This window comes from Corythoichthys intestinalis, chromosome 7 (assembly GCF_030265065.1).
Source record: "Corythoichthys intestinalis isolate RoL2023-P3 chromosome 7, ASM3026506v1, whole genome shotgun sequence".
In the NCBI taxonomy this organism is placed as follows: domain Eukaryota; kingdom Metazoa; phylum Chordata; class Actinopteri; order Syngnathiformes; family Syngnathidae; genus Corythoichthys; species Corythoichthys intestinalis.
This window is the reverse complement of record NC_080401.1, coordinates 50095545-50115409: the sequence shown is the minus strand read 5'-3', so window position 1 is coordinate 50115409 and position 19865 is coordinate 50095545. Positions and strand designations below refer to the sequence as shown.

The following is a 19865-nucleotide window of genomic DNA, read 5'->3' as shown; positions in this document are numbered from 1 at the left end:
GAAGAGTCACAGAAAACATTTGGCCTCCGTTATTGCCAACAAAGGGTACATAACAAAGTCTTGAGATGAACTTTTGGTATCGACCAAATACTTATTTTCCACCATGATTTGCAAATAAATTCTTTAAAAATCAAACAATGTAATTTTCTGTTTTTTTTCCCCACATTCTGTCTCTCATGGTTGAGGTTTACCCATGTTGACAATTACAGGCCTCTCAAATATTTTTTTAAGTGAGAGAACTTGCACAATTAGTGGTTGACTAAATACTTATTTGCCCCACTGTAAGTCCCCTTGTCTTGACATCATAGTAGCAACCAACAAGTAGTTCTGTCGAGATAATGACGTCACAGCCAAAGGAGGTCTGGGGGGCACGGTTGCTATGGCACCTGGCCCATTTTGTCTCACTGCTCTTGGCAACTGTGCGACATTCCCCCCACCCTTTTCAACCCCTCTTCTCGGCAACACCCTTTATGTGACGTCATAAAGCAGGGCGACACACACATTGGTTCATTCGTACCCCCTTGCTCACCCATTCCTCCTCCCAATCGCCGTGTAACTTATTGCGGGAGTTTGCGGGCGGAGTCGTACACTGTGAAATAGTGAGTGAGAAAAAGAGAGTGAGAACGGGGGAGAAAAAAGAAGAGAGAGAGAGAGTGAGGGGAGTGAGATTCAAGCGGTGGTGCGGGCTTACAAAGTGTCCTTTTGGCGTTTCCGGTGAGGAGCAGCAAGTCGTCTCCTCCGCAAAAAAACCGAGTTGTCTTGTGCTGCTATTTTTGTCAAAAACAAATAAGGACACTAAAAAGTTGGAGCTTACCGGTGCGCCTGCGGGAGGACTTCTATAACATGTCGGGAAATAAGGACACTGACGGCGGTTGGAGGGGCTTTCTGTGGAATTCCGAGAGGAAGGAGTTTCTAGGGAGGACCGGCGGCAGTTGGTGTAAGTCCAGTATTTTTCGGTAACGTTTTGTTGAATGTCACGAGGCTTTGGCGGGTTTAATGGCGGCTGGCTCGTTAAGGCAGGCGGGCAGCACCTGTTCGAGCTCTCCGCCGTTGACAAGGCTGAGTCGTGACTTGTCGGGAGTTTTTTTCCCCTCCTCATTTCACCACTTTGAAGTTGCGCCGTCATTTTGGTTTTTGGGAAATGGACGACGGCGAGAAAATGGCACGCTTTGGTGTGAAAAAAGAACAAAACGGGGAAGCTAACTTGAAATGAAATTGAGTCGAATGTGCGAATAGAGGCGAAAATTCATTCATTTCACGCCCGGTTGTTACTACAAAGGGATAACGGTGGTTATAAGAATAATGACACTTTATAGAAGCGGAGTTAGTTATGGTTGTGATGAGGGGGTTCGTTGAAAAAAGGTCACCCCTGAAGGACAGCCTGTTTCGGGCCACGAGTTTTTGCTCGAGCCGGTGGTGGAAGTTATGATCCTCTGCTTACCAACAGTCAGTTCTTCAGCTTCCGCACGCCTGTTTAGCTTTAGAGGCTTTTAGAAAACAACAACACAGGCTTGCTTGGCTCTTTTTTCCGCTAAAGAAGAAAAAAAGACCACTTTTTCCACTAGGAATAGTTAACGTTCCGGTCAGTGTTTGCCTCATCAAGCTTGACGTGGTTGACTAACAAACACGTGATGTGAAGCCGTCCCCCACCCCTTCAAAAAAAAAAAAAAAAAAAAAAAAGCCCCCTGAATTGCATGTTAATCACATTTGAGTGCGTCGATTCCGGTCCTGTCGAACTGATCACGACTCACATGTCTCAACGGCCGCCCCTCCTCCGCCGAAAACATCGGCTTCTATCTTCCGAAAAGGGGAAACTCGACTTTAGTCATGCATTCATCCACTAAAAATGAACCCAAGTTAGGCAAAATCGTACACGGTCAGCTCATTTATGACGCCACCGTGTCTGGCTGTCAAAATGTTCGAACGCAACAGGTTTTCTTTTGCGCCTTGAACGCACCACGGAAAGACTCGACTGACCCAGCGTTGTTACAAAATGACACTAAACTGTAATAGTTGGATGTGGTTGTGAATAATCACGCTTTTAAGTGATGCGTGCAAAGATTTGAAGCTAATTCAAAAGTGGCCATATTGTCTGTGAACGCACCACCGGGCTATGAAATGGAGGGGGGGGGGGGCATCAGTGTGAATGTGGTGATGGTTTGTTCACCACAAGCTCCTGCTGCAGTGTGTTGGGGGATGGGACTCTTTCCATTGACTTGTTCCAGGTTGTTGTGCCTGTTCCTGTACTGCTAGGTAAACACTGGCCATTCCCAGGCACATTTTGTGTTTTTTAAAGCATCTCTGGGGGTCAAATCAATTTTTTTCCTTGCAATTTTTGATCCCAGGAAAACTCAACACCATAAGGTCATTTGCCAAATTCATCAAAAGCATATTTTTAATACTTGGGAGTATATTTAAGCTGATAGCTAGAGTTGAGGGAGTGTCAGCGGTAGTCCCAGTCAAGAGTCTTATCAGACTCATTATCGTGAGCTGCACAAACAGAATGGCAACTACCGTAATTTCCCGGATATAAGGCGCACCCGTGTCTAACGCGCACCCCAAATTTACTTGTGAAATCTAGGGAAAATATATAAATAAAACATAATAAAATATAAATAAAATAAATATTATACCCATGTATAATGCGCACCCTAATTTTAGCACCAATAAATAGAAGAATACAAGAAAACAGAGCCTGTGTACAGATACAGAAATGTCCTTTTACTGACTGGTGAAACACAGCACAAGCATAGCACATTGGTAGTTCAAAACATTACCTTAAACCAGTGCTTCTCAATTATTTTCTGTTACGCCCCCCCCCCCAGGAAGACGTAAACGTTTCGCCCCCACACACAACTCTCTGCTGCCACTGTAATTCGTATCATTTGCCTATAAATTATTAATATAAGTATACCTCTGCATTATGTTGTGTCCTTTTTAATATTCGAGAAAAAATATATTGCTCAACTTAAAATAAAGTATAGAAAAAAAACAAAGTGCGTCACTTTGCCTGAATTAAAAAAAAAAAAAAGTCACATCCAATCTGTGAAAATACATTCACGGTACATTTTTTGACCATCTAATCGTGAAAACTTTAATAAAATCAATCAATAAATACTAATAAATTTAAATAACCATTTAACCGTAAAAACAAAAAAATAATCAAACAAAAACAACAGTGTCATTGGACAGTGGGACAGTTTTTATTTTTGTTATTTTGCACTGAGCAACTTGGTATGCCATCTTATATTATTCTAACAGTGCTTGCTGGTTTACTGATGTAACACTGCGAAACAAAGCGGGACGATTGTTGGCGATATTCGGCACGTCTTGGCTGAAAAAAAAATCAATAATGGCTTATCAATGTGAGTGGGGTCTAATGCTTTATCAATGTGAGTGGAGTCTAATGTTTATAAGTGACATCTTATTTGATGTGGCTTCCTGCTGTCTGTTGCAAACATTTTTAGACACAGACTGGTCTTTTCTCGTCTCCCACTGTATTAATCGTCAAAGGCAAACGCTACATACGCTTAGTCATATTTCCTCATCTTACCTCGTCATATCTCTAGTGCTCTTTGCTGTGTGCTCTAGTTTTGTTCAAAAATACTGCGCACACTTTGAAAATAATACATTATTCTAGTATGGCAAAAAAATATGTTCCCCGAGGTCACATATGCCACCCCTGGCATTGCTCTGCGCCCCCCTAGGGGGCCCCGCCCCACTATTTGAGAAGTACTGCCTTAAACTGACAGTATGTATGGTAATAATATGATCTGATAACTTCTTCAACTTACCAGATTCCAGGAGAAAACAAAACAGATGTCACTTTTCTTTTAAAGGCTGCTGTATCACTTGCTCGTTTCATCATGATGAATAAATGTTTCCTTTATAGATTGATACGGTAAAATGAAAGTGAGAACGTAAATCGGAAATCTGAGAGAGCTCCTCGCTTGTAGACACGACAGTAAAAATAGGAACTATTGTTATTTGGGTTTGAGTTTCCCGAGGGACAGATATAGTTGACGGACACAGCAAGTCTGTAATGTGTTACATTTGTTATGGTCCGAGTTGCGGAGATGCAATAAACGTTGATTCAAATGAGTTCAAGAAACTAAATTCTGTGCTTTATGAAGAGTGAAAAAAGCAGAATTTAACACAGACAAAATCATTCGACCGATCAGAGTGAAGTATTACCGAAACAAAATGGTGACGTCACGTACCGTAATGGTCGGCAACAGATCGCCGCATAAATTTCTTCAACACAACACACATGGCCGTGTCAATTTAAAAAAAAAAAAAAGGTTTATATGTTTCTGTCTCCATCCCTGTACCCGTGTATAATGCGCACCATGATTTTACAAGTTGATTTTGGGGGGGGGAAAATGCGCGTTATATTAGGGAAATTACGGGTTGCCGTTGATAATATAATTTAATTGTATGAGCACATAAGCCATTTTAAGAAAGTTGTGTCTTGTGGTTTATTGGGCTGGGCGATAAATCCATACAGTTTTAAATGTGATATGGATTTAGACTATCGTATATGTTGATATAGTATGAAATGTGTAGCTTAACTCATTCACTCCCAGCCATTTTCACCAGAGCAAGGCCCTCCGCTCCCGGCCGTTTTTCTGGATTTTGACTGATTTTGCAAGACCCACAGAAAATTCTGTTCAATTGCTATATAAACATGGAACCCACCAAAAGAAAGATTAAACTCTTCTTCTTTCTGCAGAAAAAAAGTAAGTTCATATCTTTTTCCATTCTTTAGAAATCAGTATTAGAAAATAGCTTAGTTTGAGCAATTTTCCAATTTCTGATGAAAAAACAAGAGAAATTGAGCTTTGTGTGAATCCATACATTTCAAACATAACTTTGACTTTAAAACAGCTATTTTTTTTCATTATTTATATCCCAAACATCTGAATAATATTTTCCTTTTACAAAATATCATAATGAACAAGACAAATATAGCTTTTAAGTACCAATTTGTTTCCACATGACTACTAAGAGATGACGCCTGCTGTCGCCGAGATGACGCTGTTGTCGCCGCGTGTGCCGTGTAAACTTTTCCCTCATCGTTGTTTTTAAATCGGTGTATTTTTAAATCTCTGCCTGATCTGCTTGGCTAGCCCGCTGCACGGTGGTCTCAGTCGTTTTGCTCAGTCGTCCAGCTCCTGGCATTCCAGGCGTCCTCTCGGTTGTTTTGTTCGGTCGTCCGCCGCCTGGCATACTGCCGCCAGCGCTCCGACCGTGCTGCCCGGCCTTTCATTGCTGTTGAATTGGGTTGCGGGTCTTTACAAAATTCGCTGCTGCCCTCCAGTGGCCTGTTTCATTGCTTTAAAATGGGTTTGGAGCCTTTTTTTTGTTTGTTTCTCAGATAGATCGCAAGCTATAGATTCTTATTGTTAAAAAAAACGCAAAAGACAAATAAATACGTTTTTGAGACAATGAAGCATTTAAAAATAGAACGTATTTATACGTTTCTGGGAGCAAAAAAATGGAGCTGTAATTTCAAATAAGGGAGTACTGTTGTTAAACAGTGTTTATTTTTACATTTTATTTGAACAATTGTGTATTTTTTCATGAACCACTTGAAGAAAACTTGATTTTGTCACTGTTAACGGAAATATTCATTCATTTTCCGTGCCGCTTTTCCTCACGATGGTCGCGCAGGAGCTTAAGCCTATCCCAGCTAACTACGGGCAGTAGGCGGGGTATACCCTGAATCGTTTGCCCAACAATCTCAGCGCACAATGGAACACACAACGATACACACACACACTCATACCTACGGACAATTTAGGGGCAGTTTATATGGCGACTCTGCGACACAAAGACGCAATGACTGTGTTGGGGTGTGGCTTCGCGTGCATATGTTGTCGGCGAAGACGAAAAATTCTGAATCCTGCTTCCAAAGTGGAAGAATCCGATTGCGGGGGATAGAGGGGGGCTTTCTCCGCATACATATTAAAGGCTCAGGGAGAACATGCAAACTCCAAACAGGAAGACCAGACCCCGGGATTGAACCCTTGGATCTCAGAACTGTGAGGCAGACATGCTAACCATCAGCCACCGTGCCACGAGTTTCAAATAATTGTGACATTATATTTGGTTTTGACTGAATATTAGCTCTCGCTGCATTTTCATTACGCTTAGTAATTCGCAAAACTAAAATTTTGCAGTGAAAAAGTGGTATTAGAAATGTCTGAATTTTGAAAAAGTGCTCTTAACAACACAAAAAAGTTAAATGCATTCACGATGTTTCTCTGGTAGTTCTTTATTAAAAAATATTGCAACTGCTCAATGGAAACACTTTTTTCCAATTAAAACTCCTGTAAAGGTGATTTACCAGTTACATTATCACTTCTTTGCCACAGGCAACAGCTTGTGGTGTCCGTATTCCTTCTGTAAAAGACTTCACAGGATTTACAACGTTTTTTTTTTTTTTTTTTTTTTTTTTTTTAAAAAAGACCATTAATTGAAAATGTTACTCTGTCAATTTTTTTTTTCACAAAAAACTAATTGAATTTGAAACGCAGCTAATTTGATTGGAAAGTGTCGGGATATGTTCAGGCTGAATATTGATTAAATGATATATATTGAGTAGGGCTGTCCCAAACGACTAATTTTCTCTATTAGTAATTAGTCAGCCGGCTATTTTTACGATTAGTCGACTAATCTAATAATTAAAAAAAAAATAATAATAATAATAATATATATATATATATATATATATATATATATATATATATATTTTTTTTTTTTTTAAACTAATTTAGCAATGAAATTTTTGTTGACGCTTATCAATTCATAAAAACATATTGGAACACTCAAATTATTTATTAAAGTAAAAATAAACACGTAAATGACAATAATAAATCAAAAATAAACAATGAGTTCAAATGCTGATAGAATTAACTAGTGTAGCATCCCGATTGAAAAGATGGTCTCTTAAACTGATGGTTTACAACTTTTATTCCATCCTTGATGTAAACACACTGTAAGAGCTACGGTGCACACAAATAAAGCAACACAATTAGAAATTAACAAAAACTTTCCACCTTTTTTCTTTTAAACCTTATTTATATATCTATGAATTGCCTTTACCTTAATTTATTACCTTATCATTGACAATCTCTCCCTTGAGTGCAATCACTGTATATACTGTATATATTTATGACCTTTTAACCTTGTATAATTTTCTATACCATAAAATAAACCTTTCAATTAGCATTAAGAACAATACTAATAGCACTTATAGGCCCATTGTCAATGAAACATTATTATTTAGTAAGGCGACAGCACCCTCTGGTGTACAAAAAATGAAAAGAAAAAAAAAATTACAAACTGCGTGAAGGCGCTTGGTGTTTATTCACGGCCGACGTGCAGCCAAGCTTGGCATTGAAGAGACAGGACAGAAGAGTGTACTCTCCTTTGTTTCTTTGAAATAAGTCAATGTTTTGGACACTCTGGTGCGCTTTTTTTTTTGGCTTTGTGCCGCTTTCCCCGCTTGCAAACAGCATCCGACATTCTAACTTTCCACGCATATATTTTTTTAACCCTTCATTAACCGTCGACGGGATGTTGTGCTCGTCGACGGATTTACGTCATCGATGACGTCGACTATGTCGACTAGTCGGGACAGCTCTAATATTGAGATATGACGTATAGGCGCTAATAGACGTCTTTCTTGAGATTTATTTGGCTAAAGTTTGTGTTTTGTAGTCAAAAAACATTTTATAAAAGAACATTGAAATATGGCTGTTGTTATGAAATCCATTTACAATATCTGCCGATGATCAATCGATGAATTGTTTATGCAAAGGGAGGGGTTATGACTGTGGATGCGTCAGGTTCAACCACAAGTTACTTTGACCACGGCTGCGATTAGATGTAAATAAATGTAAATGCATTGCCGTATTGGCCCGAATATGCAGTTATTGCAATTTTGTTGTTTTGTCACAATAGAGTTGTTTACCGGTATTTACATTTCAAAAACCAGAAGCCATTAATTTACGAATGTGATTGCCCTTTAGTTTACATTTTTAAATGTTCAGATATTAAGATTTGAATGAGGCAAAATAACATGCTTTTCCTCTCAAATATATTGTTATAATCATTTGTTTCAGATGTACTGTAATTATTTTCTGTATAAAAATTAATTTGGTGTTCAAACTTGAGTCTTGAAAAAGAGGGGGTTGTCTTATAATCAGGGCCGTCTTATATTCAGGCCAATACGGTAATTGTTTATATTCCCGATACTGCACTGCTAATTTTTACCATACGTTGATTATGATTCAGTAACTGGTGTGGTCAGTAACATCGGTCATACAATAGGGAGGAATACTGATCATTTTTTCCCAAAGTTAAAGCAGATGTCCTACTTTGATTCAACCCAAAGATGTTAGCATGACAAGTCTGAAAACCAAGGTTGCGTAACCAGGAAGTCAAAACAACAATGGCCGTACACAGTGACGTTACACAATCAAAGCATACATGCCCCACTCTACTATGTCTACACATGTCACCATACTCTCGTCCATAAAACCCGCATAAATACGTACAAACATCCATTCAATTCACTGCTATTGACAGTGAAAGACATTCGAATGGTTTGAACGTCAATCACGCCAATGGCAGCAAATTTCTTGAAACAGCTCCTAAGGCTACGAAACCTGGGCTGTTGAGTGAGTGTGAAACTTAAAGAGTTTACAGTTTGATTTTGTGAAATGAGGATAGCGACTGGCTGGTCACTGGTTAAATAGTTATTTTAACATGGACAATTTTATTTGGATTAAAACCCTGGTCGGAATAAAAACATAGGCGGAGTTTTACTTTTGGGGGAGTGGGGGCACAACATGTTGATGACCTCGAAACGCAGTGTCAGCCAAAAAATTTACTTACAAGAATATTTATAATCATAAGTTGACAATGAGCGTTTTTTTTTTTGTCTCCCATCATTCTTGAGGGGAATTCTAAATCAGGCTGCTTAGGACAGCTATACTTTTCGCCAAGATCGTCATCCATTGAATATGGTACGCCCGCCGGTGTCGTTCCAATGTAGTTACCCCAGTTAAAAATTGTATCCCCTGGGCGGAGCCATATGGAGGTAGATTTGTGTCTTTATTATTCAATCCAAAAAAAAAAGTTGCTTCAATAAAAAGAAAAGTTGCTTCAATCAAAATATATATTTTCAATCAAAAATAAGTCGCTTCAATTAAAAAAAGGAAAAAAAAGTGTTTAAATGCAAAAAATAAAATTAAAACAAAAAAAATGCATGTGAAAGCCATTTTTCTTTGATTTTTTTTTTTGATTGGGGTCAAGTTTTTTTTTATTGAAGCAACTTTTTTGATTGAAGTAATATTGATTTGTGTTTGGGCCACATTTTGGCTAGGATGTTTTTGTCTTTATTATTCAATCAAATAATAAGTTGCTTCATACAAAAAATATATTTTCAAAAGAAAAATCACTTCAATCAAAAAAAGATCAATCATAGAAAATGTTTTTGAATAAGAAAAAGTATTTGAGATGAATACTTTTGAACATTTGATTTGAACACTTAATTTTTCATTGAAAAAGTTTTCTTTGATTGTAGCAATCCTTTTTGTGTTAGGGCCATATTATGGGTAGGACATTTGTGTCTATATCAGTCAATCCCCAAAAAAGTTGCTTCAATCAAAAAAAAAATATTTTCAATGAAAGAAAAAAATCATTTGAAAAATAAAACTGCCCTCACCTATTTTTTTATTTTTGGAAAATTATATGCAAAGCAAATGATCGTCTAAAGTCACATGATCTGTTTGAAAAATAATTTTGACCCATTATAAAAATATATTTTTTTGTTCATTTCATTCATTTTTGTTGCAGTTTTATTGCTTTACAAGTTTTATATATATAGGAAAGTCAATTTCATGCAATGACACTTTTCGAGGCCCCCCCTTAAAATCCGCTTATGAATAAAAATTCCTCCTGTACACATCCGATTGGGAATATTCTACCCCGATTCCGCCCATTCCAATCAAGATTCTATATTCTAGATTTTGCCGATTGACAATCCGGTTTGTGCGCATGAAAACACTTTATTCCAAAATATTGTAACAAACCGTGACACCAGTATATTTGTTTCTGTTATTCCCGGAAGCTAGTAGTAGCTGCCTTCACATGCTGTGGGAAAAATGATCTGGATCGTAGAGCCGAGGAAGAGAGTCTGTCGTTCATCTTTGGAAATGTGTGGTTTGTTTTGTTGCCGATGTTAGGGTCTGCAACTGCAGAAGCAAGGTTGTACTTCAAACTAGAAAACAATGGCGGGATGCATTAAAGGGTTTATTAAATCCAAACAAGATTTGGATTTCAAAACAAGGGCGGCAAACGAACATGCTAGCAAATGAATGAAATACGAGAGGACAATGTGTCGAATGGCGCCCAGCAAGTTAATATCTCTGCACCCTTCTCTTGGATCGCCTGGGCTTAAATACAGTCTTGATGAACTTAAATTGGCTGCAGGTACAACGTCGGGAACTCTCCCACAACTGGCTCTGTAACAAAATACGATCTGACCGACAGCCAATGCTGACCAAAAATGACGTAATGTCCAGGTTATAAAATTGCGCTAGAAGCCCTTACCGCACAGAGAGCGCCAAGTCACAACACGGGACAAGTCTGTGAAAGTGTCCAACCTGCATCATTCCTGAGATATCTCTCCATGTGTGAAAGCAATGACGCGACTAAATCACCCGTCACCTTACATGGGAATTTACCAGGATATGTGTGTAAAAGGGGCTTTAATTTAGAAATGTATGAATGTGTACACATTATTATGCTGGCGTTCAAAAAAAATGTGCACATTGGTGATAAATCTTTAAAAACTTGTACTTACTAAACTTATTACAGCATTTAGCATAAGTACGACGCCACATGAACGCAGTATCAATCTGCACACGCCACAAAATAATTTGTACTGACTGACGTTCTGATGCATGAACATGCAAGACCCAATGGGATCAATATTTTTAGTGTCCATGAACACAGTGCACCCTAGAGGAGTTCCAAAAAAATCGATTATTACATGCATCGCGATTCGACACGTGACGATTCGATTACGATTCATAAAGGCTCAAAAACGAGGATTTTCCCTCATAACAGCCGCTCGTAGCGGAACGAAATTCAAGACACGTCTGCCGCCCGGACACCGTTAACGGACGCACGCACAACGTTATGATAGATGCTCCCGGTTACTGGGAGAGAGATTTACTCCTTTTTAAAAGACTGGAAAATAAATTTGTGTATGAGACAGGTAGGAAAAAAAGCGTGACCCGGCGTGCTTCTGTGCACACGTTATTTTTTAGAGCGAGAGGGGAAGAGAGATAGTTCGCTGCTCCTGGTCTTTCAGATTTCCAGCTGTGGTTTCAAGTCATGTCAATTAAAAAATGTCCTGAGTGTGTTTCTAAGACCCGTGTGCGTCTATAAGAGGTGAGTACACGTACCCTCTTGTAATGTTTAGCCTTTATTGTTGTTGTGTTTGAGTTAATAGTTAGCGCCGAGCGCTAAGCTAATTAGCTAATTCGCTAACGTGTATTTCATATGCAGAACATGTAAAACCAAGATTAAGTACAGCGGTAACAATACACATATGCAAAATAGTACAGAAATCTGTGAAAACAAAGTATTTTGGTTAAAAGGCTTATTTCTACAGACACTTTGTTTCCAGAAAATATGGAAGTCGTTCCACCTGTGTAAATTTTATTGTATTGTTGAGTGTAATAAGTACTCCCTTTAAGATGGTTAATGTTTTTGCACTTTGTTGTAAAAATGAATAAATAAAAAAGCAGTTTAAGGGCAGCTTCTTGTTGTATGGGCATGTTTCCATCGTTCCTGTTGAATCATTAGGATATTTTAAATAAATAATGGACAAAAATGTGTTTGTCTACTTTATTAATTAGTAATGTAAGATGCATCCACCGTTAGCTGCTCTTTGAACTGTTAAATCCTTTGGTGTCTCTTGAGTTGTGTCTGTAGCAGCTCCTGTAGCCACTTTCGTATATAAATACCTCAACATTAACATGTAAGGTGACCTGAAATCCACACGAAATGTGTCTTTTCAGACCTAGGGCCATGCGTGGTAGCAGTCCAAGTCTCATTAAAAAAGGTCTTTTTAAAAGAAATGAAAATGTCCTCTAAACACATCTTATTGTGTAACCACACACTATGAGGCACACCCATCGCTCACATTTTTGTAGTAATGATGTCGTAAACCACTCTGCCCTCCACCACCTCATTCATAAGCTGGTCACATGTTCTTTGCTTGCTGCTTGTCAAAAATTATTCCATGTTGCAGTAAAAAAAAAAAAAGAAAAAGGCGTCGAATACTGCGGCATGTGTTATAATCGTATGAACATTACTGCTTGTATTCAGACAACGCCTCCTGTAAATGATCCGGAATTGTGACTAGTCTCAAAGGGGCTTGTATTATTGTACTCAATTATTGACCTTTATTATTATTTGTTTAAAAAAGCAAATGAAAATGTACTGTAAATGTGCTGTTATGCTGCATATCCGAGGCACATTTTAATGTCAAATTTCTTTTAAAGGAATTATTCAAGTTTCTTGGTTCCCTGTTTTAACCAAAACTACTACACAGTAGGGCTGGGCGATATGGCCTTAAGTACGTAAATTGAGCAGATTTACCTCGATAACGATGAAATGACGATAAATTCGCCCAAGCGGGCTGTTACATAATTTGAAAGTCTTCATCAAGGCATGAAATACAAATTAACCGTTTCTCGTTGATTTATTTACCAGCTTTCAATTTAACATATTTAACAATTGTACATGCAGTCTAAACAAGAAGTATATAAAAATGTATTGTAAACAATAAGAATTCAAGTATGAACAACATTTACTTAGCATTTTTTGATACATGCACCCCCCCACACAGACACACATACGTTAAAGCTATACTGCTCTTATGCCAATGAAACATTTAAGATTTTATGATGGCAGAATGAAGCAAGCACATAGAGAAAAATAGCTCTGGCCATTTAACGGTCATATTATTGGTTCCACTGTTGGATTGAATTTTATTCTGAATGCTTTACCATCATAAAAAGTATCAGAGAAATCATACCCACAGAGAGATACAAAAAAACGCGACATACTAATTGCTAGAGGTGGGAATCCTTGTGTGCCTAACGATTCGATTACGATTCAGAGGCTCCGATTCGATTATAAATCGATTATTGATGTCACCCAACCCCCCCCCCCCCATGTTTTGTTCATTAGTTCCAAAATAGTTTAAAAGTCCTATTAGGCTAAACCAAACTAATATTTAAGTTTCAAATTAACAGTTAAACACATTAAATAAAATACTCAAGTCCCCATTCTGTATCAGCAGCTTTACTACATTCAATTAATTTAATGATGTGAATCAACCGTTAAAGTCGATAAAATTGCTCCCGTTATTCAATAAATTCCTTTCTGTCTACTTACAACATGTCAAAGTTTTAAAACTGTTTTATTATGTAAAGATAGATTCAAGTCAAGATTTTGCTGATTTAGGAGTATTTAAGATAAAAAGTTAATTAGGTTCACTACAACAGAGCCTCCTAGAGAAGTCTACTGCTTTAAGATGGCGGCTGTTTACAACGCGGCAACTACTATACGGCAAGCCTGTCGTTTCGCATCTGTTCTTTTTATATGTTCTAACACCGCCGTCGTCTGTCATTTAGCATCTAGTTCTGCAAATACGTGATATCTACTATAGCCGTATGTGGCCGTATGTTTGTAGCAACTAGCAACTGGGCGTTGTTTGAACCAGCTGTTGGCCGCAGTCAGGTATTTTTGTTTTTTTATGTAGCAGCATGAGTTGAACATGATATTTGCTCTCGGTCCGTTCCTCATTGCGTCCTGAAGATCGCGCTGACTGTGTTTTAGTTCTGTATGATTCAATAATCGGAATTTGGATGTTTGTGAATCGTTCTCGAATCTTCCACAGCCGAATCACGAATAATCTAAGAATCGGAAATTTCGCACGCCTCTACTAATTGCTAGATGCAGTCTGTGCCCAATCCACTCATTAAGTTCAGCGGTTTCGACGTCGTTAGAGCCGCTATCAGACTCCATCACGTTCATTTGTAGCATAGCCGCTAGCGTTAGCCTGTGGCCTTGCTACCAGTAGAAAGCACTGAAAGCACCCTCTCCTGAAATCATGAGAACCAGGGAGGACAGCTGGTGAAAGCCCGTCTGGATGCCGCCAAGAGTCTACTTAATGTTGGGTGAAAGTTCGGCGAAGCTCCCTTAAGCCACATTCCATCACGTTTGCTTGTAGCATTAGCGTTAGCCTACTGGGCTTCTGTTTGACTTCCTGATAACAACGTGACTTCATACGTAAGCACACTGACTGCTTTCTTAAAGGGGAATGAACATAGCCGAACAACAGTCAAAGCGGAATGTAAAGACTATGTTTTCTTGTTTTATTAAATTACCAAATTTACCAACATGGTCAAAATTACGTCGATCACCGTGAAGAATTTCGGCAACGGTAAATTTTCGGTATACCGCCCGGCTCTACTACACAGTAATGTAGGGGTGCAACTATCGATTATTTTAGTAATCGATTAATCGATGAACTAGTTAGTTCGAATAATCGAGTAATCAGATTAAGAACATGAAAAAATTTAAATACCTGAGCTGAGCCTCAAACGGTATTAAAAAAAAAAAAAAAAAAGGATCTATGTACAACAAAAGAATAATTGGCTTACTTACATAGCAAAAGTCTGATAGCTTAAATGCTATAACATACCTTTTTTTTTTTGTTAAACAATGCTCTTAACAAATGGTTCAGCCACATATTCCCACAAAAATTTGCTAAATATACCCTAAATTATGAATGCATTTTAAAAAAAAAATTAGCTCACACAAAAACATAGCATATGTGGGTCTTAACAGGGAGCAGATGGATTTGACCATGTAAAATGAGGCAGACTAGAGGCCAGTGTATCCACCCAAATCAATAAAACTAAATGCAAATACTTTCAAAAACAAACCATTACAACGCCACTTTAATTAAACGAATACTCGAAGCAGCAAAATTTAATTTGAATCTTTTTTTCTAATCAAATATTCGAGTTAATCGATTAATCGTTGCAGCACTACAGTAATGTTAATACTATAAAATCACTCTCAATCAATTTTTATGAAGCACTATATTTTTAATACAACCCTGTGGACTTTTCAGTAAATGTAATAAAAACTTTTTTTGTTTTACTATTTCCTGCATGCCTCATTCATATCTTCGAACGAGAGGAAAATGCTTATTTGCCTTACAAATGACCGCCACCTGCTTGTAAAATGAAGTTTATTGTTTGCTTATATACAGGTTTTGTGATTACTGCTTTGGCATTAACAAATAAAAGCCCCAGAATGGATCTGATAGGAAATGTTATGACAACAAAAAAGTGTACATTGACGATAGTGTACAATACAACTTGAAATGGATGTTGCAAAACAACACACAGATTACTTGAAGCTTGGAGGTAGACGTGGAGGAGGCTGGAGACTGAAACTACACACGGCCCGTTACGCTGGTTCCCCGGGGTCCCGCTTTGTAACTGGGAAGAGAGACAACTGGGGAATGCTGCCATGACAACGGGAAACTCAAGCGAGGATATATCAGCATGTCAAAAACACGTGTAAACGCTCGTGTCGGGTGTCTAAGGTGATGGATGAGATTTCCGATTGCGAGTGACCTGCTAACGTTCCAAGAACAGAAATTACATTTGGTAGACTGGCTATGTAGATTACCGAAGTATCTTTTTCTGTCTTGTCTATGATTATTTGTTCAGTTGTGAGAACCTTTTTGCTGTTTATTTTATAATGCACCTGGAAACACACAACGGGGACAGTTGGTTTATTCAGTCAATATTTAGATTAGTTAGTGTTTGAGATGACTCTTTACAAAGCTAGTGCTTATTATAGCCTAATAGGTGCTCAGTTACTGCTAACTACCCTCGATCGCAGCAGTATGGCAACATACTAATAATGCATGCAACCCAAATGTCGTGTCCGGTGATGTATCTGGAAAACACTGACAATTTGCACCTAAAAAATGAGTTTACTTATCATATTATCATATTTTTTAGGTGATTTGTAGATTAATCGCTTAAAAATTAAGAACTCGTCCTCTGACCAAGATGCACCATCCCACCAAGTTTGACGACTGACAGATATACTTAGGGTTCTATTTGTTTGAAATTGCATGACTGGCTTTATCAGGATTTTTTTTGAGGGGGGGGGGCAGTGTCATCATTTTGATCAAATGAATTCATCTGTAGTGGCTGCAATCCAACATTGCTTGCCTGTGCATTGCTGGACTAAACTTCCGCGTGACGTTAGAGTCATGGTTTTCCTTATAAAGCAATCGCAACCCACACTCGCTGTCTGTCTGTGCAGTACAACTTTAAAGGGAAACGCAACTGAAAAGAAAGAATTAAAAACGCTGCAAAGCAGACAACAAGAACATAGGGATTACGTAAAAGGGTTCATTGAACACACAAAAAGACACGCGATAGCGAAAAGGCAGACACAAAAAGGGTTTGTGACAGTAGTCATTGACAATATCAATTAAAAAAACAAGGGAAAACCGCGGCGTAAGGCAGACAAACGAAAAAAACAAGGAAATGATGCCAATCACAACAAAGGCATATACAAACTGTCAAATGGCAGCAAGTCAATACAAGCCGCCTAGGATCGGTTTAAAGACACTGCTGATGAGCTAAAATTGAATGCAGGTACGACTTTGGGAACGCATTCCACATCTCTGTAACAAAACAATCTGACCAGCAGCAGAATGTGACAAAATCATGCCAGTCGTCATACTAGCTTCGCTTGCTAGCTAGCACAGCTTTTCTCCCAGTAGAGGCCAACCACGTCATCACCCTCAGGGTGCATTGTAAGTGTAAAACATGGCGCCCTCCATAGGTCAAAACACGTACTAAATATTCTCATTTTTTAAATCAACGGAAATAATACATGTCTTTCTAATAATATATTTTAGCAAAAGTGAACAATTGTGGCTCATTAGAGCCTACGAGTCTCGAAGGCTAGGTTCATACTACAGGTCTTAATGCACGAATCAGATTTTTTCGTGTTTTTCGAGTCAGGCATTAACTTGACGGTCTGAACGGGACAAGTCGCATAGAAGTGGACCATTTCAAATCCGATCTGAGTCACTTTCGTATGTGGTTCAAATCCGATCTGGGCCACATTTTTTTAGAACGTGACTGGCGGTCTGAACTGTCAAGAGTCCCAGATCGGAATTTGTGCAGCAATTACATCAGCAAAGAGCAAGCGGCACGGAGGACGGCAGCCATGTAGGCATTAGCGCCTAGGTTGAAATATGCTTTAAAGCACGAAGCGGGCTTGACCACAGTCATAAAAAAATAAAATGAAGAAAAGAATAAGCCTTACAATTTTCGATTTTCATTCTGTGCGCCGAATGAGCAATATTTCATTATTGCACACATGGCCTAGTCGGGGCAAACTGACGAACCCACGTCATTTCACACACACACATCAAGGCTCATCTGTGTGCGTGTATGCCTTATATCAGTCCGTATAAACTTTTGAGTATAAGGCTAAAAGGGGATTATTAATGTCTGGTATTTGTATCCTCTTTTTGGAAATCAAAATATGATCACTCTGGAATGACATAAAGCTAGCATGTGTAATTTGTTTTGATGCTTCTGCGCATGCGGGTCTCTTTCCTAAGCGCATCTTAGACTGTAAATTTAGTGTGCATGCGTGATACTTGATACGTGATACGGTCTCAATGGACAAAGGCAGTCTGAACGGGCACGCCAAAAAACATATGGCAAAAAATCGGGTTTGTGCATTAAGACCTGTAGTATGAACCTAGCCTAAGTCCGAGGATCCCTTTAATAATTTTCCTGACAGGCACTCAGGAGTGAGTTTTTAGGGGTGCTCTTATGACAATGTTTACCAATGACCCAAAACAGGTGATTATTTTGGGTGTGTTGAGCCACCCCAATCCTAAAAGGTGATCCAATATTATTTTTCTTATTTACTGTAAATGCTAGAGGGGGGAATCCTGGGACACCTAACAATTCGATTGCAATTACGATTCAGAGGCTACGATTCGATTATAAATCGATTATTGATGCACCCCCCCCAGCTATTAGCTGCTTTTAATGTTTCATACATTAATCACAAAAATTCTCTCAGGCTTGAACTATTTCACTATAAAATTAATCAAAACAGTAAATAAAATTCTCAAGTCCCCTTTCTGTATCAGCTGCTTTAAACTACAATCAACTAATTTAATGTTGTGAATTAACATTTAAAGTTGTTAAAATTGCTCCCAATATTCCATAATTTCCCTTCGACATGTGAAAGTTTTAATACTGTTCATTCAATCATTTAAAGATAGATTCAAGTCAAGATTTTGCCGATTTAGCAGTATTGTAGATAAATAGTTAATTAGGTTCGCTCGGAAGGTTCGCTACAAAATCCTTTCAGAGAAGTCTACTGCTTTAGGATGGCGGCTGTTTACTTACGCAGGCAAGCCCGTCATTTCGCATCTAGTTCTTTATACATGAGATAACGCCGCCGAGTCCTTCATTTACCTAGATGGCCTAGATCAGACATGTCTAAAGTCCGGCCCGGGGGCCAAATGCGGCCCGTGGTCAAATTTCATCCGGCCCCCAGCCTCTAACATAAAATCAATAACGTCTGGCCCGCACACAGACATAATAAATTGGTCAGCTGTACTGCTACCAGCATATGAAGCAGCTTACACACTAAATGCTGCTCCTCATTTACGCACTAAAAAGCAGCAGCACTCTAAGCAACATTATCCCGTGTGAATCTTTACTCCCAATTTTCTAAAATGGCGACAATCAACAAAAAAAAAATGAAGTTGACTCCGACGGCCGATTCTTCAAGGATAGGTGGAAATTGGACTATTTCTTCACTAAAATACGCAACTGTGTCTGCCTCATTTGCAAAGACAGTTTTAAAGAGTTCAATGTGAGGCGGTATTACCAAACAAGACACGCTGACATGTACGACAAGATTACAGGCAAGATACGAAGCGAGAAATAGAAGCAACTTGAAGCTAGTTTAATTTTAAAGCTGCAGTATTTCGCAAGAGCCAGAGAGTCGAGAGAGAATGTCACAAAGGCTAGTTGCGAGATTGTTGAAATTATTAATTAAAAAAAATACTAGAGCAAATTTGACACACAGAATGGTTTGCTAAAATTTGCTTAAATATATTTTTTTATGTAAAGACGTCAACCAAGGTCGGCCCCCCACATTTTTATCACACCAAATCTGGCCCCTTTTGCAAAAAGTTTGGACACCCCTGGCCTAGATGGTACAGCCCCAGCCAATTATTTGTCAGTTCTGCGTTACCTACCTTTAAAACGCTGTTAAAAAATCTGATGTATAAGTTCATGTGTCGATTAATAGAGTCCAAAAATAGTATTTTAATGAAACTAACGGATCCTAAAAATAGTTATTGATGTAGGTCAAGCATATGGCGCCATTAGCGTAAAAGCCTGTTTGTTGTGCACAGATAGTTTGTGCCTTTTTAATGTTCTTTCTTTTGTAGTTTCTGTTCCTGTGTTTTCTGATGTCATTTTTCTGTTGGTTTGTGTGCTATGGACACCCTGTGTGATTCCGGAAAAAAGATCATATATACGTATTTCGCATCTAGTTCTATGTATGTGATATCTACTGAGCATTATGTGGACGTAGTTTGTAGCAATGTGGGCGTTGTTTGAAGCAGCTGTCGCGTATTGTTTTTTTTTTTTTTATCAAGCGGCATAAGTTGTCGGTCTGTTCCTCATTGC

General features: G+C 38.5%; 1 protein-coding gene across 1 annotated transcript in view; it reads left to right on the top strand.

Annotated features, from left to right (window-relative positions):
• The first annotated feature begins 560 nt into the window (after positions 1-560).
• atp1b1a (ATPase Na+/K+ transporting subunit beta 1a) overlaps positions 561-19865 on the top strand; it is a 59363-nt gene continuing 40058 nt past the window's right edge. The window contains exon 1 of the mRNA XM_057840853.1: positions 561-937. Coding sequence (XP_057696836.1) covers positions 844-937 — 94 coding nt within the window. The 5' untranslated portion in view covers positions 561-843. The remainder of the gene's footprint in view (positions 938-19865) is intronic.